We start from the raw sequence: 26,965 nt of genomic DNA on the forward strand, positions 1-26,965 counted from the left end.
ACCTATTTTATCTCCACAACCATCCCAGGAGGTAGGCCAGGCTGAGAGTGAGACTGCCCCAAGGTTTGGTCAGCCAATGTGAACGGGGATTAAAATCTGAGCCTCCTAGATCTTAGTCTGGTCCTCTAACCACTATGCTACACTGTCTCTGGTTGGATGGCATGTCTGTCCTCTGCCCACAGGGAGGGAAAGGACAGAGCAGCTGCAGACACTGCAGTGATAAATCAGGAGGAGCATGTAAATGGATGAGCAAACAGTACTTTATGCACTGGTGTGTTCAAAAGGGTCAGAACTGGCTAACCATAAGGTGACACGATTGTCAGAATTTCCAGGAGGCAATATCCATGTCTGCAAAGCAAAATCGCTGACAAAGTCGGCACGGTAGTTCAGCTAGCCCTGCCATGCTGCAAGGGGAATGCGGAAGGCTGGTGGAGCCGGGGAGCAGGAAGGAGCCAGGGAACTGCCCCCCCCCCACGAGCAGCCTGCAAAGGGTAGATAGCGGGGATGCCCTCAAGGGCTAGAGGCCGGCGCGTGCCCTGCAAATGGCATCGGGAGAGAGAGGGAGAGGAGGAAGCTTCTCGTCGTCTTGCCGGTTGGCTTGGTGTCCCTCAGGCATCCACTGAGCATTGGGCAAGTTTTGTCAAGCATAAATGTCTAATGGGGGAGACTCTTTGCACTGTTTATGTCACGGTCGGATAAATGCGTGCTTCCCAAGAGCCTCCTCCCCTGGGGCGGGGGCAGTCACTGAGACTGTCTGCAAATGAAGCACTCCCCAATGCACAGGTCTCGCACGGCCTGGTCAAATCCCCACAGGCTTCCTGGTGACCCCCTTGGAACTGACGGGCCACCGAGTGGGGAACGGGTAGCCGTGGACAGGCGTCTTGTGCTGAACACGCGGGAAAGAGTGTGAGAGAAAGAAAAGCAAAGGCTCTCTCTGTCCCAGGGCTGCGGGGAGACCTCTCAAGGCACGCTGCCGTTTCCCTCCAAGTAAAGGCCAGGAGGGCCCAGTCACCACTGGCTTCTGCATTCCCTTGTCCCTGGCTCCTCCCCTTCGCTTTGTGCTCACATGTCACCGCTTGATCCAACTCCGGCTTATTGTGGTTTCTGAATGCAGGTGCCTGGGGCAACTGGAATCTGCTCACGGCACGCAGACTGGAGGGGCCCACGTGCGGATCTTGCAGTGCATTGGAGCTTATCTGACGAAAACCGGGGGGAAATCTCCATGTGGAAATGGCAGGGGCGGGAGAGTGGGGGACATCCGTGAGCACAGAAGAAGCATTTGTGCCTGCCAGGAGTGCAACTGGAGCTTGTTTTGATGCATGAACATAGCCCTAGGTTGCTGTGCATCTCCCTACAGCACATCTTTGGCGACTCAAGCAAAAGGCCCCAGTTTACCAGCCAGGCAAATCTGCAACCCACCTGCTGTGCGGCTTTTGGAGATTTCCGATTCCGTGCAAGTCTGAGGAGGAGAAGGGTCCAGGTCAACAATGGGGGAGAGTGGGAGGGACAACAATGGGAGCCTGGAATCTCTTTGCGAAAAGGGGCTGCATTGGGCTGCATTAAGTATCACAAGTTCCCGCACCTTCAAGGAACTAGGAGGATTGTAATTTTATAAGGCGATTAAGTATTTAGCCAAATACTCATGCCACATGCACCAGGCCCTTGAATTCTGTGTTAATTAGCCCAGAACGCTCAACCCCTGGTTCTGTATTCAGCAGTTCTTAAGTGGATTAGAATCCTCACTTCCCCTGTGCACATAAATGGAAGGGGAGGGGATCTGTCACTTTTAGATGTGCAGCCTCGTCTCCCCCTGCCCTTCCTCCAACAATGACACCTTGGCTCATGGGGCATGCCTTTGTACATTCATGGGAAGACAGGAATCCTGTGTGGGAGCTATCACCAAGGTCCAGCTTCTTGCCCCAAGAGAGATCACTTAGCCTCCCTGCTGTGGTGTTGAGCCTGGCTCCCCTTTCCCTGAAATGATGAGACTTCTCCCGTTTCACATGCCCTGAGACAGATATTTGCCTTCTTGCCTCCCGCTGGACCGATCCGTTCTTGCCAGCCTGTGGCTTTGGGGAGAAGGGACCCTGGCCAGAGGCAGGACTCAGCAACTATCCTGGCTGGGGGCTGCTTCCTCTGATTACCAGTCTTCTCCGCCAGCTGATTTATAGCTGGGGCTCAGCTGCCTTGGCTGGAGGTGGGCTGCAAGGCTGCCTCCCCCTCCTCTCCTCCCCTCCCTCTCTCCCTCGTGATGGATGGCCTCCAAGATACGCTGGTGGCATCAGCGTTGTTTCTGTAGGCCTTAAGCATTGGACAGCAGAGGATGAGGGGAGCCCGGGTCACCAAGGAGGATGGGGAGGGTTAATGAGTTTGGCTTCCTAGATTTGCTGACTCACAACCGTTTGCCCGGATAAGAAATCTCTGCAAATGAAACAGACGCAAGGGGAGTGGTTCCTTTCATTACTCATCCAGCATCAGGGAAGGGCGGTGACGTGAGATTTAGCATTTTGGATCGATGTTCAAAGAAATGAAAGAATGCACGGGAATCTGGCTTTCCTCGCATTCTTTTTTGCGTACTGCAGAGCGTGTGTCAGAGGCATGGAGGGGCTGTGCCGGGAGACATTCGGTAAAATAAATGGTTAGTATGGAAGTTACCTAAGGACATAGGACTGCCAGTCTCCAGGTGGGTCCTCAGGATCTCCAGGAATTGCAGCTCCTCTCCAGACTACAGAGAGCAGTTTCCCTGGAGGACATGGAAGCTTTGGAGGGTGGACTTAGTGCTCGGGTACCACACCAAGGTCCTTGTCCTCCCCAAGTTTTATCTTCAAATCTCCGAGAACTTTTCAACCTGGATCTGCCAACCCTGTAAGGACTAGACACCAACTCGGTGGCTCAGGAGCATTCCACCCGTTGCTCCTCTGATCCCCCTTCCCCAGTGCACTGCTGATCCCATGTTTCATGGATGTGGGCAAAGCCCTTGCCTGGTGGAACAAGGTAGGCTGTTGGTTCCCTCCTTGAAACAGTGCCCACTGAGAGCCAGCTTGGTGTAATGGTTAAGAGTGGTGGCTTCTAATCTGGAGAGCTGGGTTTGATTCCTCGCTCCTGGTCCAGCTGGGTGACCTTGGGCTTGTCACAGTCCTGTTAGAGCTGTTCTCACAGAGCAATTCTATCCAAACTCTCTCACGTACCTCACAGGGTGTCTGTTGTGGGGAGAGGGAGGGAAGGCAAATGTAGCGAAAAGCAAGGTATAAAAACCAATTATTCTTTTTCACTGGAGGAGTGGGAAAGTCTCTGTTAGGTGCAGACCTCCTGCCAGGGATGAAAGTAAATGTGGTTCTATTGAGTATGGTAATTGTGAATGAAGGAAGCAGGCAAAGGGGAAGACCCAACACAAGATGGATTGACTCAACAAAGGAAGCCATGACCTTTGGTCTGCAAGACCTGAGCAACAGTAGGATGTTTTGGAGGTCATTAATTCGTAGGGTTGTCATAAGTCGGAAGTGACTTGACAGCAATTAAGATGCAAACACACAAGAAGTTATATGCCACTTTTCTCTACCTGAAGGAATCTCAAAGCATCTTACAGTGGCCTTTTCTTTCCTCTCCCCACAACAGACACCCTGTGAGGGGGGTGAGGCTGAGAGAGCCCTGATGTTACTGCTCGGCCAGAACAGCTCTATCATTGCTGTGTTGAGCCCAAGGTCACCAGCTGACTGCATGTGGGGGAGCGGGGAATCAAACCCAGTTCGCCAGATTAGAAGCCGGTGCTCTTAACCACTATGCCAAGTGGACACGCACACACAATTTTGAATGTGGCTGTCCATTGGACCAGAGTGTCAAGTGAAGGAAGGCCAGATGGCCAGCGGAGTCAGGCTGTGCACAGAAAAATTGCTTAGTTCAGCTTGTTTACTTCACCAGACACGTTGCCCAGGTTCTTTTATGTTTTTAAGGCCCACCTTCAGGGTCGTTAATTACTTCCGTGGCCCCTTCCATCAGTGCCAGTGGGAAATACACGGCAACATGTAACCTGCACACCAAATAATTTGGATCCAGGTTTGCATTTCTCACCCAAAGGATGTTCCCTGGCAAAGTGCCAAGAAAGATCCTCACTCTGTAGATTAGAACTCTGTGGTAGAACAGGAACACAAAGGCTAATTTTTTAAAATTTGGTATCTGCTCTAGGAACCACCAAAAACTCTACAGTAAACACCACAGAAACCGATGTCAAGAGAACAAAGGCTTCCCACCACTTGCCCACATAATGCATTTTTAAAAAATATACACTGTTCAGACCATACTTTTCATGCAGACAGGAAGATGTATGTGCCATTGGCTTCCCCCAGGGTAGAGGTCTGGTGCTTCTCTTGTTTCAGCCTGCTCCTAGGTGTGTTTTTCCCCTTTTTCTATTGTTAGAGGGTGGAAGTGTGGTGTAGTGGTTAGAATATTGGATTAGGATCAAGGAAAGGCAGTTTAGAATCCCGCTATTTGACAGAAGCTTGCTGGGTGACCTTGAGCTGGGCCCTCTCTCTCAGCCTCTTGGCCAAGCTCATAGAGTTGTTGTGGGGATGAAACCAAGGAGGAGAGAATAATGTTATAAAAGCAATGTTGGGAGGGGAAGAAATGTGGGGGAATAAATATCTGAATAAGTCTTACCCCTCACTCTTATCACACAGATTCTTACCACTCTTGTCACACAGCTTCTGAAGTCCCCTGCAAACTCATTGCTTTGTCCCTCCTGGTGGGCTGGGGGCCTTCCTTCTGGAAGGAGCAAAAGAACTGTAAAGCAGGCTGGGCAGAATTCCTGGAGGCTCAGCTCCACAAGATGGTGGGAGTGCCGGGAACAGAGCTCCTAGTGCTTTCCAGGAAAGTGCTTTCTGCAAAGAAATGGGTGGCATAAAAATATAAATGAATGAATGAATGAATGAATGAATGAATGAATGAATGAATGAATGAATGAATGAATGAATGAATGAATGAATGAATAAATAGAAAGGGCAAACTGAGTTGTATGCTGTTTTGGGTCCCGGCAGGCATGTACACAGTGATGCTTCCTAACTGTATTTTGCAGAATTCTGTCACTTCTGGGGTTTCTCAAAGTTTGAAGAACGTTTCAGGGGTTTCTCAATCCCTGAAATTTGAGAAAGTCTGTACTAAAGCATCAGGCATGTAGCAGTTTCATGGGGAGAAAGAATTAGGCTTAGATTGGGCCTGTTTCCTCAGCCCACCTTCTGCCACTTGGCCATCATCTGAAAGGAAGGCATTTGACTGCTTCTATTGTCAAGTTAATGTTCTAGAGCTGCAATGGCTTGGACGAGCTTAGACGAGTAGTCCTCTTGCTTATACAGAATGAGATCCCTCCTCAGCCTGTGAGTTAGCAGCATGATTGGGGGAACATGCCATGCATAAAAAGGTAAAGGTATCCCCTGTGCAAGCACTGGGTCATGTCTGACCCTTGGGGTGATGCCCTCTAGCATTTTCATGGCAGACTCAATACAGGGTAGTTTGCCAGTGCCTTCCCCAGTCATGACCATTTACCCCCCAGCAAGCTGGGTACTCATTTTACCGACCTCGGAAGGATGGAAGGCTGAGTCAACCTTGAGCCGGCTGCTGGGATTGAACTCCCAGCCTCATGGGCAGAGCTTCAGATTGCATGTCTGCTGCCTTACCACTCTGCGCCAAGCATAGAAATGTCAATAAGGGATGATATTTTATGATGTGGACATGGGCTAAGTATTCTGGTTGGTTAGTGTGCCTGTTAGTTTTCTGGCTACTGAGTCACTTTCTCCTTTTTTAGGGTTGATGTGAGGGTTGCCAACCTCCAGATAGGGACTGGTGTTCTCCCAAAATTGTAACTAATCTCCAGACCACAGAGATCAATTTCCCTAGAGGAAGTGGCAGCTTTAGAGGACAGACCACTCTAAAATGGGGGTATCAGCTTTGTCATTTAATTCATTTGCTATTTGTTTAAATTGACAGATTTAACTATGCTCTTCTTCCCACTAGCTCAGAATGCTTTCGATTTAGGACAGGCAACAGGAATTGTTTACTCAAGGAATAATTAAATTGCAGAAATTCCTGCCAGTGGAAGTAATGATGGCCACTAGCATAGGTGGGTTTACAAGGGAATTCAGCATGTTTGTGAAGGATAGATCCATCAGTGCATATTAGCTTGGGTGACCAAAGGAACCTTAAACGTCTGCAGCTAGTAAATCTCTGTGCCAAGAGGCAGCATCAGGGGAAGGTCTTGGCCTCTAGGCATGTTTGTTGGTCCTCCCAGGGCAGCTGGTTTTCTACTGTGTGGAAGCGTATGCTGAGCTAGTGGAACCACTGGCTTGATCTAGGACATAGGATCTTCCCTATGTTATTAGGCTTTAACGGCATTTGTGGACAAACTCCCCTGTTGACAGTACTCAAGTCCAGAATCTTCCCAACTTCTGCAACTGGTCTGGAAATGAATTGGGTATCCTGGGCGCTTGACCCTTTCCTTCCAATTCCTCCCTCTCCCACAGTGTCTACTGCCTTCCCTGCCTCTTCGTCTTGATTTTTCATTTGGGGCTGCTGAACAGTCAACGGTTTCTTTCTCTAACTCAATCTCTGATCCTTTAATCCCACTGCCCTAGTAATTCTGCAGGCCCAGATCAACTGAGCTCCCCCCCTCCCTCCCGCACAGATTAAGTTAAATTCCTCAAGAGTCTGCATTCTTCTTCACCCCACCCTGTCCTGCCTTTTGTTCTATTTTCTAGCCCTTGGAATTTTTGTAGTGGAAATTGGTTTTGCTATAACACAGCCAAGGACTTAGCAATGATATTAGCAAAGGTCCCTCGGAAAACAAAAGGAGAAGAAGGAGTCACTTGAGAACGAAATGAGATCTCACTTCTTAAGCAGCTAAAAAGCAAACACATTTCATTCCCCTCCTTTAGGCTGATTTTACCTCCTCATGGCCAGCAGGGGGCTCACTATTCAGGAAGGCCTGCCTTGGAAGCAGGTGGATGAGAGAGATGGTGATGCAGTTAAAGGAACCCTCCTATGCTCAGGGCTGCATCCAACTGGGTGTTCTGGGATCCAGCTGTGTTCTTGCCTAGTCCACAGCGCGTTGGTTTAAAAAAGGCCACCTAATAAGGCATTGCAGGGTACATCACTGCACATGGAGCACGCCACTTGGGATTCATAATTTCATAGAAAGAATTTGCGTAACTTCTTTTCTGAACTGGCAAGTGCAAAGCGGAATCTATGCTCCTGAACCTGTGTTACCCACTTTGATTTCCTGTTCAGTGAGGCTTAAAAACCAAACAAACCCTTCTCTGGCAGCTTTTCACAGCCCCTTTAAATAATCTTGACCATCGTTTGGAGAGCAGTCCCTTAAAGGTTCCGGGAGCCACTGTCTTGGGTCATGTGCAGCTATGCAATCAGTCAGGTAGGCAGGTGTGCTCTGGAGAGCCACTTGCATGCTCCCGTGGGTGTTCTTATTGCGTGGCCATTGTTGCTGATGATGCACAGCCACTGTTGCTGTCTGGAAAAAGTTGCTTGCCTTAGGGAAATCAGCAGCAGTGTCATAGTCTGGGGCCTGTTTATGTAGCATCTGCTTCTTGCATCGCTTGGCTATATATACCCAGCCAGATGTGTAGGCAAAGGGGTGGGGCTCTCCGGGGAGCACCTTGAATGCCGCTGTGACCATCCATGAATGTTGCTGCTGCTGCAGACACTTGGCTATTGAAGCAGGCATGGTGGTCCACATTAGCAGGGGCTGTTGGGGCACCCAGAGAGTGTGGAAAGTGTGGGAGAGTTCCATCTGTTCCCCGAACCGTCTGTGCTGAGGGTGTATCATTTTTGCGTAGCCTCGAACATCGATGGCTCGAGGCTTCCACCTGTGAAGACAGTCACATCAAAAGTTATAAAACTACTCCCCAGACATCAGCGTCTCCAATTATTTCAGTGCTGTACATCAAACAGCTCTTTCACCCACAGGAATATTTTGAGGCAAAGTCTAAAAATAGAGAATATTTGGCTCAGCTCTAGTTGTGAGCCCAAGCGCAGTGGGGATATACAACTGGTGAGGGATTGTGCTTTGGGAAATTAAGCTGTGGTGACTTTTCCTCCAAGTTGGTGTCCATTTTTTTAAAATTACCCTAACACTTCAGTCCTTTTGCAACTGAATAGGATTCTGAGTAGTCCTGTTTACAGTTGTTCTGCTAACCCTGTGGAAATCACATCAATTTGTAGCAGTGGGTTCCGTAGAGTCATGAACTCCATCTCTTTCTTAGTGTTTGCTAATCATATTGTCCCGAATGTGCTCCGACCTTCATAACTCAACATGTGCAAGTCTGGCAGATTGTTTAAGAAGACTTTTTTGGGAATGTGGTAGTGGTGCATTTCAAGGCTTTTGGCAAGGCTGGTCAAATAAGTCACAGCTGACCTATGGAGACCCCATAGGGCTTTCAGGGCAAGAAACAAACTCAGGTGGTTTGCCATTGCTCACCTCTGTGTGGCAGCCCCGAACTTCGTTGGTGGTCTCCCATCCTAATACTAACCAGAGCTGACTCTGCTTAGCATCTGAGCTCGGATACGATCCGGCTCACTTGGGCCATCCAGGTCAAGGCCTGGGAACATTACTCCAGTACAAATCAAAATGTTGATGATTTCAAAACAAAGCCCTTGTAACTGGCTGATCCACTTCCAACAATTGTTTTCATTTTAGTGAAAATTCTAAAGCGTTAATCATAAAGTCTTGTTCGATCTTGGAAGCTAAGCAGTGTTGATACTTGGAAGGAAGATCTCCAACTCTGCAGAGGAAGGCCATGGCAAGCCAGCTCTGCTTCTCACTTGCCTTGAAAGTCCTTTGCTGGGGTTGCTGGAAGTAGGCTGTTATGTGATGGTGCTTTACACTAAGAAGATACCTGCTAAGTCACGACAAAATGCGCGAAAGCATGTTTCTTGTTGAGCAGTTTGGTCTTTCTGTCGGGTCCCCCTTTTCTTTATTACAGATGGTTTGTTTCCATATGACAGAGAATGGTGTACACCTGTCTTTTGGGGATTTGCAGGGGGGGGGAGGCGAAGAGAACGCAATTTGAAAAAAATACATGACTTGAACATGAAGCATGACAGAACATGGTTGAAAAAGAGTGTTGTTGTTTTGAGTTTAAGAACAGTGCTCCTTTCCCAGCTGTCAAGTATAAAAATCAACATCAAGGCCAATGCCAGTCTCTATAATAGCCTTTCTCAACTTTCTTAACATTGAGAATCCCCTGAAACGTTATTCAGGCTTCAAGAAACCTCAGACGTGGCACAATTGTGCAGAATATGGCTGGGAAGGATAGCTGTGGACACGCCCACCTGGGGCCCCTCCCCTTCCCACCCCCTCCAGGCCCATCATTGGCCACTGGGGGGATATGACCATATATGGTCATGTCCCCCAATAAATGTTTAACAAATTTTTAAAATACATTAAAAATAATCAATTCCCACCCACTCAGGAAACCCTTCCAGGGCCGTCAAGAACCCCCAGGGCCTCACCAAACCCTGCTTGAGAAAGCCTGCTGTAAAACTAGCTCAAGAGCAGCTTTTTAAACTGGGGAAGGGAAAAATCAATTGTTGGCACAGCAAGGGGTGGCCGTTGGATTGAACAGAAGTGAAATAGCGAGGAAAGTTGAAATTTTGCAAGATTACTTTGCACCATCTCAACTGCCTTCTTGGGTTGTCTCAGCAGCCTCAAACTACATTGCCAAGGCCCATATCAAGAAGGAAGGATAGAACCTGGGAGCAGGGGATTTTTTGCCCTTAATGTGAGCCCCCCCCCCCGGTAAAATCAAGACCTTTGTGTGGACTGTAGCCAAGATATGCGACCCATAATTTGTCTGTCTTCTCCCCCATTAGGTGGTTAAAGGAGATCAGAGAAGATGGGGAGATATGTTTTGATCAGGAAGGTGGTAGAGGAAAGACTTAACAACAACAAGACCACCACCACCCCTCCTGATGCCTTGTCGGGATCCACATTGGGCCTCTCTCAGCTTTCTTTGCAGCACAGCCACCATTGGAATCTGAATCCAGATCCCTACTGGCATGCTCAGTTTAGACCTCAGCATCAGGCACAGGGAGACCTTTCCCAATGCATGTCTTTCTACAAACACTGGAAATGCTAGATATTGAACTCAGGACCTTCTGCATGCAAAATATGCATTGTCCAACCTGATGTTGTTCAGGAAAGGTGACAGACTAGCAGTGGCCATTGCCCTTTTTTGACCTTGGAAGAATGTGTAATTTTGACCTCTTTACAAGAGGTATAGATGGCTCGTGAACGTATCAAGATAGGCGCCTGGTCCATCCACCTCTGGACTGGCACCGGCTTTGATTAGCAGCAGACCCCCAGGCTCACTCGCTGAATTCTTTCCCAATGCCCTGGGATCGTTTACCTTGTGGGACTTTCTCTGCATGTGGATCATACACCACATCACTGAGCTGCAGCCCCATCCCCTATAAATACCCCAATAAGCTTCTCCCCAAAGCCAAGAGGGATTGGAAGCCTTGTGGGGGGCATACCTGGTCTTGGGCCCAATGGCTAGGAAAGTGCCCCTGCAAGTCATAGGGGCAAAGCCTGCCTTTGCTAACCATGGTGGCATTATGTATTCCAGGGGTAGTCAAACTGCGGCCCTCCAGATGTCCATGGACTACAATTCCCATGAGACCCTGTCAGCGAACGCTGGCAGGGGCTCATGGGAATTGTAGTCCATGGACATCTGGAGGGCCGCAGTTTGACTACCCCTGAATTATATTCCAAGGCAGAGAGCTGAGCCTGAAGACCAACTAGCCCCATGTGTTGACACATCTCCCTGTGCCTCAGCATGCATCCAGCCTGGCTGTGACCATCACAGCTGTACTGTTCTCTCCACCAATTAAGGGTGCCCCCCCCGGTCTGCGCTCACCAAGACCATATTGAGCCCCCCCCCAATCTCTGCTAAGGCGAAAGAATTATTTTTGGAACAAGAGCAGTTATACAACAAATGAATTATTTATCTTTTTGCATCAAGGAAAAGAAAATCATTTCGTTAGTAGCCTTATTTATTTATCGTCTGGGTCTGCGTGTGTGCACCAGAGGGGGAGATTTTCTTTAGAGGGACAGCTGAAAATCCCCCTTGAAGGGAGGCGGGGGGGGGCAGGATGCTAAGCTGGCAGAAACACAGCTGTAGATGTGCCTTTCTCCCACCTCTTCCTCCCCATCTCTTGCGTTCTCCACGACCCCTCTTCACAAGACTGTGTGTTTGTTACATAACAAAACCCAAGTACCCTTCTGGCTATCACTGATATACAAGATGATGTTACAAGAGTCCCTTTTGCCAAAGCATATCAACGCAGCAGACAATACAAATCGAAGGCATCTACTGCCGCGTGCAAACCCCCCCCCCCACCCCATTCCCAAATGCTCAGCTTCTCCAGGTCCCTGTGAAACTAACAAAGCTTGCTGTCTTTTAGCATATTTCAAAGCCCCCTCCTGACGGAAGCTTCTTCTTGTCTCTTGTGTGTTTCCTTTCCAGATTTCGGTGACAGATGGATCTCTCCTTCTTCCCCTCTCTCCCGCTTTACCCTCCCCCCTTTCTCCTCCACTCCCCGTATCTTTCCCCCCCTTTGATCTGAAGTTCCGGAGCATCTCCGAGGGGGGCCTGGAGAGGAAGAGGAGGAAGTGGCATCCAAGGAATCGTTGTGAGGCGGAGGCAGCCTTGCCTTAGTTTCCCGGACCTCATCATGGTGTTGTGGAAGGGAGGGTGTGAGGGAGTTGCACAAGGAAGATTCATTGCTGTGCGTTTCATTTTTCTTTGGCTTTGAGAAGAAGCACAAGTATTCCCCCCCCCCCTACAGTTTCTGCCCTGATTGACGGCACTGTCCTTGCATGAAACGGGGCGCATGTGACAATGGTATCATCGGATAGAACTGGGGTGCCTGAGCCCTGTGGTTGCTAAGCTTCTCGGGTGCCACTCACACGCTAACTTTTCCTTCCTGCTATTTTTTGGGGGGTTGGAATTGTCCCCTTTTAGCCTAACGGGGGCACCTTAACCCAACATGTTCAGTCTGGGATTCTGGGTCGCTACCCTGCTCTGCATCTGTGCCCCTGGCGTGGTCCGTAGTGACTGCTGGCTGATCGAAGGCGATAAGGGCTACGTATGGCTGGCCATCTGCAGCCAGAACCAGCCCCCCTACGAGACTATCCCCCAGCACATCAACAGTACCGTGCACGACCTGCGGCTGAACGAGAACAAGCTCAAGGTGGTGCTCTACTCCTCCCTCAACCGCTTCGGCAACTTGACCGACCTCAACCTAACGAAAAATGAGATCTCGTACATTGAGGATGGCGCCTTCATGGGACAGTCCAACCTGCAGGTGCTGCAGCTGGGCTACAACAAGCTCACCAACCTGACCGAGGGCATGCTGCGCGGCATGGGCCGCCTCCAGTTCCTCTTTGTGCAGCACAACCTGATCGAGGTGGTCACGCCCAACGCTTTCGTGGAATGCCCCAGCCTCATCAGCATCGACCTGTCCTCCAACCGCCTCAGCCGGCTAGACGGCAGCACCTTCACCAGCCTGAGCAACTTGATGGTGTGTGAACTGGCCGGGAACCCTTTCAACTGCGACTGCAACCTCTATGGCTTCCTCATGTGGCTGGTGGCCTTCAACAACGTCACAAAGAACTACGACCGCCTGCAGTGTGAGACGCCTCGGGAATTTGCTGGCTATCCGCTTCTTGTGCCTCGGCCGCACCACAGCCGCAATGCCATCACTATTTTCAAGTCGATGTGTGGAGACGGCCCCTTCCCATCCATCACCAGGATCAATCCCACACCGTTCATGCCAGATTCTCAGAGGGACCCGGACGACAATGCTGAGAACTCCGGCATTAGCCCTGGAGACTTCCTCTCAGTTGAGCCGCCAGCATCTTCCACCACTGATTCCTCCTTTAACCCCAGCATCAAGCTCCAGCAGGTGACTATAACCTCGGCTGCCCTGGTGGTAACAATCCCATCTCCCTTCAGCAAGATGTATGTCCTGGTTCAGTACAATAACAGCTACATCTCCGACGTGATGACTTTGAAGAAGAAGAAGGAAGTTGTCACTCTCACCCACTTGAAGGCTCACACTGACTACACATTCTGTGTGGCTTCTATACGCAATTCCAAACGTTATAACCACACCTGCCTCTCCTTTGCCACCCGCAGCAAAGGGAGAGAAGACCCAATGCCCAACACCTCCACCACTACCCACTACATCATGACCATATTAGGCTGCCTTTTTGGAATGGTTATTATCCTTGGCATTGTCTATTATTGCCTGAGGAAGCGTAGGATGCAAGAAGAGAAGCAAAAATCCCTCAATGTGAAGAAAACCATTCTGGAGATGCGTTATGGCTCGGATATTGATACCAGTTCAATCGTTCATCCATCCCAGAAGCTGGGAGAGCCGCCCGTCATCCCTGTCTCGCGGATGTCCTCTCTTCCATCCATGATTGGTGAGAAGATGCCCCAAACCAAATCTATGGATTCTGGCATGGAGACTCCCAAGGTTACCACCAAGGGCAATTATATTGAGGTTCGGACAGGTGGAGGGGATGGGTTGGAGAGGTCGCAGCGGGATGATGACCTGCATGAACTGGACAATGGGCAAGGTTCAGCTGCTGAAATCTCAACAATTGCCAAGGAAGTAGACAAGGTGAACCAGATAATCAACAACTGCATTGATGCTCTCAAGCTGGACACAGCTTCTTTCTTGGGGGGAGGGGGTGGCGTTGATTCTGACATGGGTTTCGAATGCCAGTCCATACCGGCTGGTTCATCCAGTGGGCTGGAACGACCAAGTTTCCTGTCACCGCCCTACAAGGAAAGCTCCCATCACCCTCTGCAGCGCCAACTCAGTGCAGATGCTGCTGTGACCAGGAAAACCTGCAGTGTCTCTTCCAGTGGCTCCATCAAGAGTGCCAAGGTCTTCAGCCTTGATGTACCCGACCACCCCCAGATGAGTAAGGGAGACTCCAAGTACATTGAGAAAGGCAGTCCTCTCAACAGTCCCTTGGATCGTCTTCCCCTTGTGTCCCCAGGTGCCATCCATCACCTGGAGGTGAAACCTTCTTACCACTGCAGTGAACACCGGCATTCCTTCCCAGCTCTCTACTATGAGGAGAGTGGTGACACCTTAAGCCAGCGGGTGTCCTTTCTTAAGCCACTCTCCCGTTCCAAGCGGGACTCCACATATTCTCAGCTCTCACCCAGACATTACTTCTCGGGCTATTCCTCCAGCCCAGAGTACTCCTCAGAGAGCACCCATAAGATCTGGGAGCGTTTCCGGCCTTACAAGAAGCACCATCGGGAGGAGGTTTACATGGCGGCCGGCCACGCCCTGCGGAAGAAAGTCCAGTTTGCCAAGGATGAGGATCTGCACGATATCTTAGATTACTGGAAAGGAGTCTCTGCTCAACAGAAGTTGTGACTCTGTCTTTAAAGGGAAGGGGAGGGGGCAACCACAAAAAATTAACCCACCTGACTGTGAAAAACAAACAAACCTGACAAAAGAAACTGAAAACCATTTCTTAAAGTTTACAAAAAAGAACAGAAAAAAAACCCCCAAATGAAATGAATTGTCTCTACTGTGTTACGGGGACCATTGCTACTCCTTCAGATGGCGGGGAGGAGACATTTTTATTGCTCTGCTAAAGAAGGACAACTCTTGGGGGAGATACTGAGCTTGTAGGTCACAGAGGTGGGAGGGGAAGGATGCTAACCAGGCATAGACTCAGACACTAACCATCACTCTTCTTTCCTGTTCTTATTTTGTTTCAGAAGGGGAACCGTGTTGCTTGTTCCCCTGACCACAGTAAGGGGGTGCTGATGTCACTTCCTTATCCTTATCTTTCCCACATTTTTTTCAAGAGGCTTTTAGATGTTACTTCCGCTGTGTGAGAGTTGCTTTCCCACAAATGATTCTCACATAATGCTTAAATGACTGACCTAATGGGCAGGGTTGATCATGTGGGTTCCAAAGTGGCGATTGTTAGCCGCTTTGGACTCCTTCTGGGACAGAAAAGTGGCATATAAGAATCAACTCACCTTTTTCTTCTTTAGTTGGGAAACTGGGAGGGGCATGCAGGCTCTGCTGGAATGACTTGTCCAACATGTCTTGTTCCCGTGGCTGAGTCATTGAAATGCGACCCCACCAGTGAGAGAAACATTCATGGGAGAGCATCCTTCATGTTGCTGGGGTAACATTAAGAGTCTCAAAATCAAGGTGAGGTGAGATGAGGGATAACACAACTGAATGTCCTCTCCAGTGCTCAGGATCTTCTAAACCTGTTGACATGTTCCCACCTCTCCATATCTTTGTTGAGATTTGCACAAGTGTCAACAAGCGTGAAAGCAGATTTTTCTTGGCCTATCTTCACCATGCCTGTGACAGGTTACTGGTGTTCATTGTTGTAAGACCTACTAGCTTCTCCCACTGTGGGAAGGGGTAAGGTTTGGGAGACGGAGTGTTTTTATAAGGGAGGGGGTCTCCTGTCTCCTCCATGCTCTTCCCCCCCCCCATTTGTTAGGAAGAGAGAGAGAGAGCTAGCTCTCAAGGAGTCTCCCCGCACTTCAGTAGAGCGTTCCAGTTGTCTTCCAAGAAAAGAGGGGGAATGTGCCCGTGTGGCATAGGAAAAGAGGAACAGCCCACATGAGGGAAAGGAGAGGAGGACAGTATCAGCAACCTCTCAGAGATCTCAAGGAATCCTGACCCCAGGCACAGCACCAAGACTGAGGGAGCTGCTCGCCCTGGGAAATGGAATCTCATGAGGGATTGGCAGACAGGCTCTCAGTTTACCAAATGTATTGGCAAAGGACAAGATCCATGATGAGGTTCCCACCAGAGGGTTCTCAACAGTTTTTCTGCAGCTGATTGCCAGAATACAGGCTGAGATAGGGGAACAATATGGAGGCAACACTGTGTGGGCTGGTGTTACACAATTCAGGGTAGTCTTATGATGGGGCAATGTAAGATAGCCCTCGGGGAAAAAACAAACAAAGCGAAGGAGGTTACTTCAAGAAGGCCTCGGACCTAGGTGGTCGAGATGGGGGAAGGGACTGTGCAGTGAACTCGCTTACGAACTCGCAAAATGGCATTGGGGAGATTGCTTGATGCCATTGTTGGACTGGCCAACCTTACCTGATGAGCTTTTCCCTGGCTACCCTCACCTGTGCCCCACAGCCGTCCCTTCCTGTGGGGGCTGGCAACCCAGCTCTGGCCACTGTTCCTACTTATGTTTCAGGGAAAGAGTGCCAGTAGATCCTGGAAGCAGCAGAGAACCTTTGTTCAAAGATAGCGTTGGAGGTAAGAAAGGAGACAGAGGCTGGGCTGATGATAGAGGCAGATCAAGGTGCTTGGATCTGGCCAGAGCACAGGGGACATTTGACACAAGGGAATAAGGAAGGGGCAGCAGGGAGGGCACCCAGGTACCATGCTAATCTAGATTTGCTAATCTAGATACCAGAACTATTTGTAAGACTATTTGTGGGAGTCTGTTGAAGAGATAATGTTGGGGAAGGACATCTCGGCTTTATTGGGAAGCTTTATTGTGCTACTTCAGACCAACATGGCTACCCATTTGAATTTACTGGTTAGGAGTATTTTGGAGCCAAGCAAAACAAAGAGCTCCACCCTCTGAAATATTTCCATTTCCTCCCACTTGCTGCCATTTGGGATGCTTAGAGCATGCCTTCTTGCAGCCTGTGACCATGCTGCTGCTTCACATCCATCTTGCAGCCACAACAAAAAAGGATACTCATTTGCTCCCCAGCCCCTGCCAGTCTCAGAACAGCAGAAGCACAAGCATTAGGTTTGCTAAGTCCCCTGGTCCAGAACGCTACAATGTGCTGCTGTCACCTGGAAGTGATGTTGGGGAGGGGTGATGCTCAGTTTTTTTGGCAAAACTCTATGGTCAGAAGCTAATTGTACCATAGGGTTTTGCCCAAAAGCCAGAGCATCACCCCCCCCCACACACACACACATTGTATTGAGATAACTTCTGGGTGACATCAGCACATTGCATCACTCCTCTCCGCTCCCTGAAAGTGCCTCCAGCCCTGCGGGCAGCCCCAGTGTACCTGGCCACCCTCAGAAGCAAGAGTGGTTTCAGGAGAAATGGGCTCCTAAAGGCCTCCCCTTGGAGTGTTGCCTTGTGAATACAGCTGGATTCTAGACCCTGTTTTCCAGAGTTCAAACACCAGGGCTGCTTCCCATGGCAAGGAACGTTGCTCCTCCCCTCCAGTAGACATGCCCTCACTGAAGGGGGGAGGCTGCCTTTCAAGCAGAGGAATCTCTCTCCACCTGGCAGCAAAGGCAGCAAAGTTGGTGAGGCCCAGAGCGGTGCCTCTTCCCCATCAGCTCTCAGCTGGGATAACGGGCCGGGATAACAACCAAGAATCTGGCAGGGGATAGACCTGTCTGCCCCGGGGTATCTGATTACCAGATTACCAACTCAGCATGGCCTGTTTCTGGGGGAGGGTCCCCGGGGTTCTGCAGAGAGATCCTCCTTATATAAATCAGCAGTGCTGCTTACTGTGCGGTCTTGGGCCGAACTCTCTCGCATTCTGATACATGATGTGCTTCCCACAGCAGCCACAAAAAGGTCGTACCTTTACTTGACCCACGCCTGGCCAGCAAAGAAGTTTGGGCTGTTAGCAAGTAGTAGTGCCATCTAGTGGTTGGTGTGCTACATCTCAGGGATTTGTTTACTAGGGAAACCAGTGGAGAGAGCCTAGTTGTGTATTGTGGGTGGAAATGCAGGGGGAATTTCAAGGATGTGTTTTTCTTGGGATCCAATGGAAGGATCCTAAAAGTGTAGTCTTTTGGCTGAGTGGGAGAGAGTCCAAGGACAAATCCTGGGAGTAAATGCCCTTTAGGATTTAGGCAGAGAGAGAGAGAGAGAGAGAGATCTTAGTGGTACTTCTGTGCAAATGAGAGAAATCCTAGGGACTGATCCTTGATACAACTCCTGCAGAGACATCAAGAGCATCCTGCAAAGACATCTGGAACTATTTAGGAGATCTGTCTACGAGCCCCTAGGAATGCCTATACCCTGCAGTAACAAAGCATTAGGGAATCTTACCCAGGGAGCAAAATCATAGGAAACATAAGAATATGTGAGGTGTATGAAAATTTAAGGGAGAGGTGTGATTATGCAGAGTGAGAAAGCCCCCAAGTCTGTTCCTAGTGGGAAAGAGAGTCCAAAGGGTGTGATCCTAGTGGATTTGTGAACAAAGCCCCAGATTTCATGCGCAAACACTTTTGCATGGCAGCATGTTTCCTGTACCATGGGCTGTTGTGCTGTGCAGTGATACTAGACAGATATGTTGAAAGGGCTAAGCACAGGTTATGAAATTCTCCAGTATGAGTGAAGCCTGGGGAGGGGAGTTCAGGACCACACATGCTTGTGGTCCTTCAATAGCAAGGGAGACAGGAGTTTGCTGGTAGGAGGTAAGTTATCAGCATTCTTCAGGCACACTGAGGGACATGGCTACTGAGCTTTCTGGGGAATTATGGAATCCTGGTGCATTGCAGATCCACCAACCATCATGGAAAGGTAGGACGAATGGATCATGCTGGTGTCCTAGGGTTGCCCAAATCTAGGGAAAGAGCCCCTGTGCTTAAGATTTGCTTAGATGTTGTAGTGTGTGGTTACTTCCCTCATAGCGTGGGTGGGGGAAATGGTTTCAGTCCAAATTCTCAGTATTTGGTAACTATTAAAAGATGAATTCATGCTGTCCTGGGTAGATTTTGGCCTCCCTGGGGAAACGAGATAACTTGCCTTCTGACTCGGAATCAGGGTAAAGGTTGGTGTGGGTAGGAAGGAGGTGCAAACAAACTGTTTCCAACTTCTGCTTCTCCCCAGGTTTATCGCCAGTCCCCTCTGCCAGCCTGTAATCTGTGAGACAGGGTGGGGGTACGAGTCTGTGCAAGAAGCTGGGAGTTGTGGGTTGCTGTGGACCTCAGCTGCCCACCCCCTGCCCCTTCGGGAAGGAATCTCTTCCAAAAACGTTGGTGGCAGGAATGGCAGAGGGGGTGAACACGCCTCTCTGTCTCTTGGTGCTGCCCAGAAACTTCTGGAGCAGATGGAGGAGCTGCAGGTGTTCGGAGGGTATGAGTGGCCCGTGCCCCTCCCTTGCCCTACAGTAGAAACCGTAGTCTCTGGTGAAGCTTGCACAAGATGGGGAATGTCGAAATGGGGGTAGGGGTGGAGACGGGAGGCAAAGGCTCACCCCGCCTCTCTGATCAACCCCTCCCCTTAGGCTAGTTTGAGATGTGAGAACAACTACCAACTACACACACACACACACACACACAAAGTCTGACAAGAGGAGATTTAAGCGTTATATTTGCATGATGATTTTACTGTATTTTTCTGAGCAAAAACATCTTTTGTGTACGTGCTGGTTTGTCGAGACTAAACCTAACCATGATCCTGTGCTCTTTCCTCCCACCTTGCCCCTCTAACCCCCCCCCCCACTCCTCCTGACCACCATTGTGATTTGAAAACTTTGGGAGGGAGCGGACTCCAAAGAGAACCCAAATCTGGTGCCACCAGCAAAACAGCACCCCCCCCCCCCCTTCGGAGCTGCCCCACTGGTCAAGGCAGGCTCCTCTCCTTCTCCTTTGGGAACATCTGGGCGCTGGTTTGGGGCCTGGGCTCCACAGTCTAGGCAACGGCCCCAGTCGTTTCACCTCCTCTCCTCCTATGGTGGTTCTTCACCCCCATGAATCTTCATCCCCTAGAAATGTTTTGGGAGAGCGAGCGCCCATCAGGCCAAAGGAATTCCCAGTTCTTGGCCAGAAGCACACTGAGAGCCCACACTGAGTGGGTTATTGCGGTGTACGGCCAGAATTACCATTCAGGGATATAAGGAAAACCTTAGCTTTAAAAGACACTGTAGGAATTTGAGGGCCTCGACTAGAGTTTCTCAGCTTTAGACAAAATCCTCTTTTTGACTCCGGTAGGGTTGGTGATGACATTTCCTCAACTGTTTGCAGGTGACTGAGCAGCTTAGCTATGGGCTAGCGTGTCCAGCCCATGTTTCGCCTACAGTTCTTGTCTCCAAGTCCTGAAACATCTCTGGGGAGAAAAATTTCCCTGGGGCAGAGTAAAAGCAGGACCTGGTCTCAGTGTTAAGGAGGAAGTTCTGCTTTGCTGGGTTTGCCTCCAGCAGTCACTGGCCTGTGGAGATCTTGGTCATCCCATTGAAAGGAAGACAGAAGGCCAGAGCATGATTTCTTCTCCCACCTGATAGGGCCTCTGTGTAAACACAACAGCAAAGAGAATCAAACACCCTGATAGTTAGCAGTGAAGGAAGATGGCCTCTTTGTGCCCCACAGAATAGGTTTAAACACAGCACCTGCAACTTGTCTCAAGAAGAATAAGAACCAGAGAGCTCTTATGCCCCTCATACTGAGGTAATCTAGTGGATGGGAATCATATGGATGAAGTGGGTTTTTCTACTGAATCTCCAGCTGGAGAAAAAGATACTGCACTGGGATTTTGACCCCACTGGAAGACGCCACGGGCCCAGCCCTGGCAAATTCTGCAATGCTCTCCCTGTTTCAGTCTCTGCTATCTTGCTTCCCATTCCCGATAATTCCTCCTGAGGTGGTGTGTGAAATATTCATGAACAACAAATGAAAATTTATGTCAAGGAATCTTGGCTGATGCGGTCTCGATGTGTTTGCAATGCTAATCAGCCTAAATCCTTACTGTAGACTGTCATAGACAGTGCTAGGAAAAGAAAGAGGAGGACCTAGATAAAGGAGAAAAGGAAGAGGTGATGGTACATAGTGGAAGAGAATGAGAAGAGCATTGACTGAAGAGGATGAGAAAAATGAGGCACGAAAAGCAGAAAGTGGGGATTGTGGGCTAGAAATAATGTGAAGTGGAGGTACACGCATGAGCCGACAATAGGAGCAAGATGGCTTGGAGTGTGTTACACACTTGTCATCAAAGCTGGGTCTGCCCCACTGCTCCCCACAACTAGCTTGAGGGAAACTGCTGTGTTAGCTCTGCTAGGTATCAGCACTCTGATTCTCACCATTCCAAAAGAAGTTTATTCCAAACCTGGAGGTGTTACAATCCAGTGTGCCAAGTCATTAGAGCCACTGGAATCTCTTGATGAAGAGGTCTGCTAAAGAATCTAAAGGAGAGATGACAAGGTAGCCCAAACCCTTTGCTATTGACCTTTGAATGCCCTTGGGATTGCAGCACAGCAATTTGAATTAAGGGGGTTGGTGGGAGGCTTGGTCTTTTTGTCAACCTCTCATCCCATGAGTGCATGAAGCTGCCTTCTACTGAATTAGTCCATCAAGGTCAGCATTGTCTACTCAGACTGGCAGCTGCTCTCCAAGGCCTCAGGCAGAAGTCTTTCACATCATTTGCTGCCTTGTCCTTTGAGCTGGAGATGCTAGGAATTGAACCTGCGACTTTCAGCATGCAAAGCAGATACTCTATCACTGAACTGTAGCCCCTCCTCTAATTGAACTCCTGTACAGGCCAAATACAAAGTAGGATGAAATGTGAGTAGTTTTTCTCTACCTTATATATGCTACCACCCAACTGGGCTCATAGTAATGACCACATGAAGCAAAATCGTTATAGTCTCTTTAATGCCAGTGAAGAAACAGGGCACCACAAAAGTGGTGAGGTCTCACCAGATCGCTGTAAACTGGCTGGAATCCATAAACCCAGGCTATAAATCCAGTGTGGATTTCACTCAATTAGGCCCAGAAAGATGGAATAAAATGAGGAGATGATCAAATATAAAAGGAGGGATAATGAAGAAATATACAGAGATAGAAAAAGACTGGCAAGCGGAACAAATTGATAGCATGTTCAGACAGGTTTTTCATGTGGCTCAGAGTGCTGATCCTTGTCCTGGGTTGAATCTCAACAGGCCATAATATACAGTTGGAAATAAACATGGAGATCAGAGTCTGGGGGGGGGGGGAGTTCTGTATGCAGGCCCATAGAGCAGACTGGTGCTGTCCCTGGGTACAGCTTCTAAAGCATCCAATTCACAGCATGGGAAGTTCCTCACTGGAAAAGACTTCCACTGGAAAGCAAAGATGAAGCAATGTTGAGTGCTGGAAGAAGTGTCCGGGATGAGAAACGAGTAGGTTTAGGAAAGTGACAGGATGGAACGTGAGGGGCCGAAGGAAGGAAGTGATTCCTGAAGATCAACTGTCAGTTCTGGATCTTCTCCTTAGCAACGGTCTCCCCTATCGACACAGGTCCTTCTGTGACTCACTATCAAGCAGTTCTCTGGTACAAAGTATACGACACAATATAACCAAGGAGACTGTTCCCTGAGCGAAACGCCGGAAAGCCCGGTTTAATCAAAACTTTTTGAGAAGAATGCAGTCACAAGAAAGAAGCCAAGAACTGAGGTCTCTGCTCCATTCTTCCTGGCCTGAGACGTCGAGGAGGAAGGCCAGTGTGTGGCAAGTCTATTTTTTTCAGATGGGATTCCCTATTTCATGCGTAGGGGCCACCAACCACTGTTAGACAGCCATGACCATGCACACAGATCCAAGTGCAACCCTTCCAGGATCAGGGACAACAGCCTCCCGAGAATCACGGTGTGTAAACTACAACACTGGGAAGTTGTTCTTTAACGAATCTCACTGTGAAATATTTTGTATTGAGCTCTTTCTTTCTTTTTCTGCCCAGAGGTTTGGGGAGGGCGGGGGGCTTCAAGGAACCTTTCATTCTCCACCTTGCTCCTTGCTTTCAAAGTCTCTGCTTTAAAGTTGCTGTGTGGAGCTTACTCTATGAAGCAGTGTCTTAGCCACCCTGGAGTGTCTCCATGGATGGTCCTTTCCGCTGCATCCTAGGAGAAAGGGCCACTTCTGTACCTATCGCATTCAGGAAGAAGGTTATCTCCGTAGAAACCAGGGCAGGCAAACTCCCCTGGAAGTGGACTGTAGATGAGAGTGTCTTCCTTCCCACATGTTCTCTCTCTCTTTCTTGCTTGTCTCATCCACCTTTTTAGGTGGCGTTTTCTTTTCCGTTCCATCTTCGGAAGGGGTGGATTCCCTTCGCTTCTTGTCTGCCCTGCCCACCCCCCTCCTTTCTTTGGTCTTTGATTCCAATATGAGGCCTTGCTTTCAGGTGACTCCTGAACTCCCAATCTCCTGATAGGGAGCCAGGTGTCCGAGGGGGTGGAAGCCCAGCCTAACCCTGCCACCCACAAGCACAGAATCGGGGTATGAAAGTGATGGTAATACCCCCCCTTCCCCAGTGTCCCTCTCAAGCCCCACTCCTGGTCCCCTTGAATGTAACACACAACTGGAGGCAGCTGCCGGTTTGGGTCCTCACCAGCCGCTCGGGTTCCCTCCTCCTGTAATGATCCTGTGAACCTTGGTTGTGTATGGAGATTTATTTTTGGAGTTTGATTTTATTTTAGGTTTGATTTGATCTCCCCCCGCCCCCTGTTTTAAACTGAATGGCACGAAATTGTTTTCCTTGAATCGGAGATTCCTGTATGGAGAAAATCAATTTCTATATTTGCAATAAATTTCTTATTAAAAAAAAAAGATAAACGGTGGAGGTTGTCTGAATGGGGTTGCCTTTTGCTGCTCTTCTGGGCCAAGGTGAATGCTGAAGACTCTTGGCTTCCATGGGTGGAAGAAAAATGAACTGTAGGCTACACAGTTTGCATAGAAGGAAGTTGTGGACGGAGGTGGAAGAGAAACGTGGCTTGTTTCTACACACTTTTGCTCCTCGTTGTCTCCCAAACTGGAGCTGATTTTTTTTGGGGGGGGGACGACGACATTGCTGTCCAGTCGTCCCCTTCATGGGTTCCCCAAGACTCCACTGCAAGTTTCCCCAAATCTTTGGAAAAGACTGAACTCAAAGTAGGTTTGAACTAAGTTGCAATTATACTTCCCCCATTTTCCCTTCCAGTGACCAATCCCCTTCCACAGTAGCTGAATCATTTAAAGTTTTTTGGGGTGAAGGGCAGTTAATATGTATTTAAATATAATGGCAAATGGGGAATTGCCCTACATGGAGACCTTGCATTTTCAGCAGCAATGAGACCAAGGCCCATTCCACACATGTTATATAATGCACTTTCAATGCAATTGAGAAGAAGATTTTCATGTTCTGCACAGGAAAATCCAGCTGCAAAAACATGCTGAAAGTGCATTATCCAATGTGAGTTAAATGGACCCAGGAGTCAGGGAATCACCTTCATGCAGAATTAAAAATTGTTTCATTTTCTTGGGCCTTTCTTCAGCATCCTGAAGTGGTACTCAAGACAAAATCCACACTTTGGCCTTTTATTTTATGCCATATGGGGTAAAACACTTGTGGGACACAATCTAACACACAGTTGGGAAACACCTGGATAATTTGGGTGGGATATGAGGCAGGAAGAGACCTCAATGGAGCTTTCTCAACCAGGGTTTCACAAGACTTTGGGGTTTCTTAATGGCCCTGGAAGGGTTTCCTGGATGGGTGGGAGTTAATTATTTTTAATATATTTTTAAAACTTGTTAAACATTTTTGGGCAGTGGTCCCCAACCTGCGGGCCGCGGCCCGGCACCGGGCCGCAAAGGCCATGGCGCCGGGCCGCGGCTCCCTCTCCCCGCCCCTCCCCCCCGCAGTAAAAAACTTCCCGGGCCGCAAGCTTGCAGCCCGGGAAGCTACTTACTGCGGGAGGGCGGGGAGAGGGAATCAGGGCCGGGCCGCGCCCGCGCGGCCCGAGAGTGCGGCCCGATCCACGGGTGCGGCCCGCGGGCGCGGCCGGGCGCGGCTCGTGGGCGCGGCCCGATCCGCGGGTGCGGTCCGCGGGCGCGGCCGGGCGCGACCCGATCCGCGGGCGCGGCCCGCGGGCGCGGCCGGGCGCGGCTCGCGGGCGCGGCCGGAAGCGTGGGCGTGGCCTGCGCGGTCCCTGCGGGCGCGGCCCAATGCCCTGCCGGTCCCCAGCCTAATAAAGGTTGGGGACCACTGTTTTTGGGTAATACGACCATATTACTCAATAAATGTTTAACAATAAGTGGTCATGTGGATCCTCTCCTCCCAAAATGGCCAATGATGAGCCTGGAGGGGGTAGGAAAGGGAGGGGGCCCTGGGTGAACACATGGGCATGATATTGCACCACTTCTGGGGTTTCAGCCTGCATAATGTTTCATGGGTTTCTCAACAGTAAAAAAGTTGAGAAAGGCTGACTTAAATCCATTGTAAGCTCTTTGTAGTTTATTTGGAAAGGATCATCTGACCAGGGACAGCCTTCGATTTGTGATGCTGGAATCAGGAAACTTATTCCTGTCAGTTATTCAACTATGACCATGCTGTTATTTAGAAAAAGAGAATAAGAAAATCCATGTGCAACTTTTAGACTATTTTTTAAAAATTTACCATAGCATGCCTTTCCATAATTCATCACCGACAAGTGGATGGAATTTTAATGAAAGAATTTTTAAAGGGACAATAAAAATTATGCACGGGAAGTCAAGGGTACAAAAACAACATTACTCTCAGGTCTAACCAACATTCTGCACATATTGGGTAATGCACTTTCAATGCACTTTGGAAGTAGAAGGAAAATCCAGCTGCAAAAGCACACTGAATCTGCATTATCCAGCATGCGTGGAAAGAGTTACTGTTACAAGAATCCATAGCCTGAGTTTAGGGCTTGATTGACCCACGCAATTTTCTGACTGCACTGCTGCTTCACTGCACATGGTCTTTCAATAAAAACAAATTGTCTAGATACACACTCACACACCACTTTTCAGCCACGGTTGCCAGAGCAGTACATAAAATGAAACAAAAACTATTTGCAATTAAAATGACTCATGTCTAAAAATAAATCTATAAAAGAGTATGCAAAAAATAGCGGCGGCAGCCGGACAATTAAAAAGAGTACTGGAACAAATAATAGGAAAAATAACTTGCTTAATCTAGTTGCTGATAGGACATTGAATAGGTACATCCCCCTCCCCCCCTACAAAGAGAGGAAGCAGATAGATTGTTCCTCCCAGTCTCCCAGCTGGAGAAAGTGCCAAACATTCTGGGTGAAAACTGCTTGCAGAGTGGCAGGGTCCCATTACAACTCAGATTTAGAATTGAAGTGCAACCAGCCCAACAGAGACAGGGTTAATTTGGAACATGACCGTCTGTTTTCAGTGATAAGATTTGTCCCCCAAACCTGTGAAGTAGCAATCAAACACCTTTCAGCACTCCTGTTTCTTCTTCACATCAAGTGAATAATTGCAACCAGCACAAATGGATTTGAGATGCTGGGGTGGGTGTAAGGGTGGTTGAATGAGGACCCTGAAAACTTCCTCGGTAATATACCCGGAAGGATGCACCGAAGGGTTCTGGAGCACACTAACACACACAGACATAAAAGAACAAGGATCCTGGCACCCTACTTGGGAAAGAAAGGTGGCATGAGGCCACAACATCAGGTGACACCATAGAACTGCAGAAAGTCTGTTTAATGAGCCCGCCATGCTGTACATTTGGTAGCCACGCACTCATCCGTATACATGCTTTGAAGACGCAAGAATCTGAGTTAGCATCCAAGAAACAAACATGCTGTGAGAGGACTTATAAAGAATGTTATACACATTCCCCTTAAATAGTACCTACATTTACAGAGTACACTAGGAAGGCATCCCATGTTATGCCCTACTGCACATACAAAGACCATTTACGTATATCCCAGCTTAGCTGGATTCTCACTTGTTATTTGTTATGGTTTCAAAACAAATGGTTAGCAGTTGGCGCAGACAAGTTCCAAAAAGCACTTCAGTATTAAGTTTTAAGAGAGTATTTGACAAAAATCAACAAGATATTGTTGTGCAGTGGTGCACAATGTTGTATACCTTACTGTGTTCAGTTTGGGGCACGCCAGTTGAAGAGGGATGTAGACAAACTGGAGCATGTCCAGAGGAGGGCAACAAA

General features: G+C 49.0%; 1 protein-coding gene across 7 annotated transcripts in view; it reads left to right on the forward strand.

The window, feature by feature from the left end:
• The window catches only part of ELFN2 (extracellular leucine rich repeat and fibronectin type III domain containing 2), a 164,216-nt gene extending 140,648 nt beyond the window's left edge, over positions 1 to 23,568 (forward strand). For all 7 annotated transcript variants that reach the window (XM_077339585.1, XM_077339584.1, XM_077339587.1 and 4 more), the window contains one exon: positions 11,526 to 23,568. In XM_077339585.1, the coding sequence (XP_077195700.1) occupies positions 12,049 to 14,463 (2,415 nt within the window). In that variant the 5' untranslated portion in view covers positions 11,526 to 12,048 and the 3' untranslated portion in view covers positions 14,464 to 23,568. The remainder of the gene's footprint in view (positions 1 to 11,525) is intronic.
• The last annotated feature ends 3,397 nt before the right edge of the window (positions 23,569 to 26,965 follow it).

This window comes from Paroedura picta, chromosome 5 (genome assembly GCF_049243985.1).
Source record: "Paroedura picta isolate Pp20150507F chromosome 5, Ppicta_v3.0, whole genome shotgun sequence".
NCBI classification, from domain to species: Eukaryota; Metazoa; Chordata; class Lepidosauria; order Squamata; family Gekkonidae; genus Paroedura; species Paroedura picta.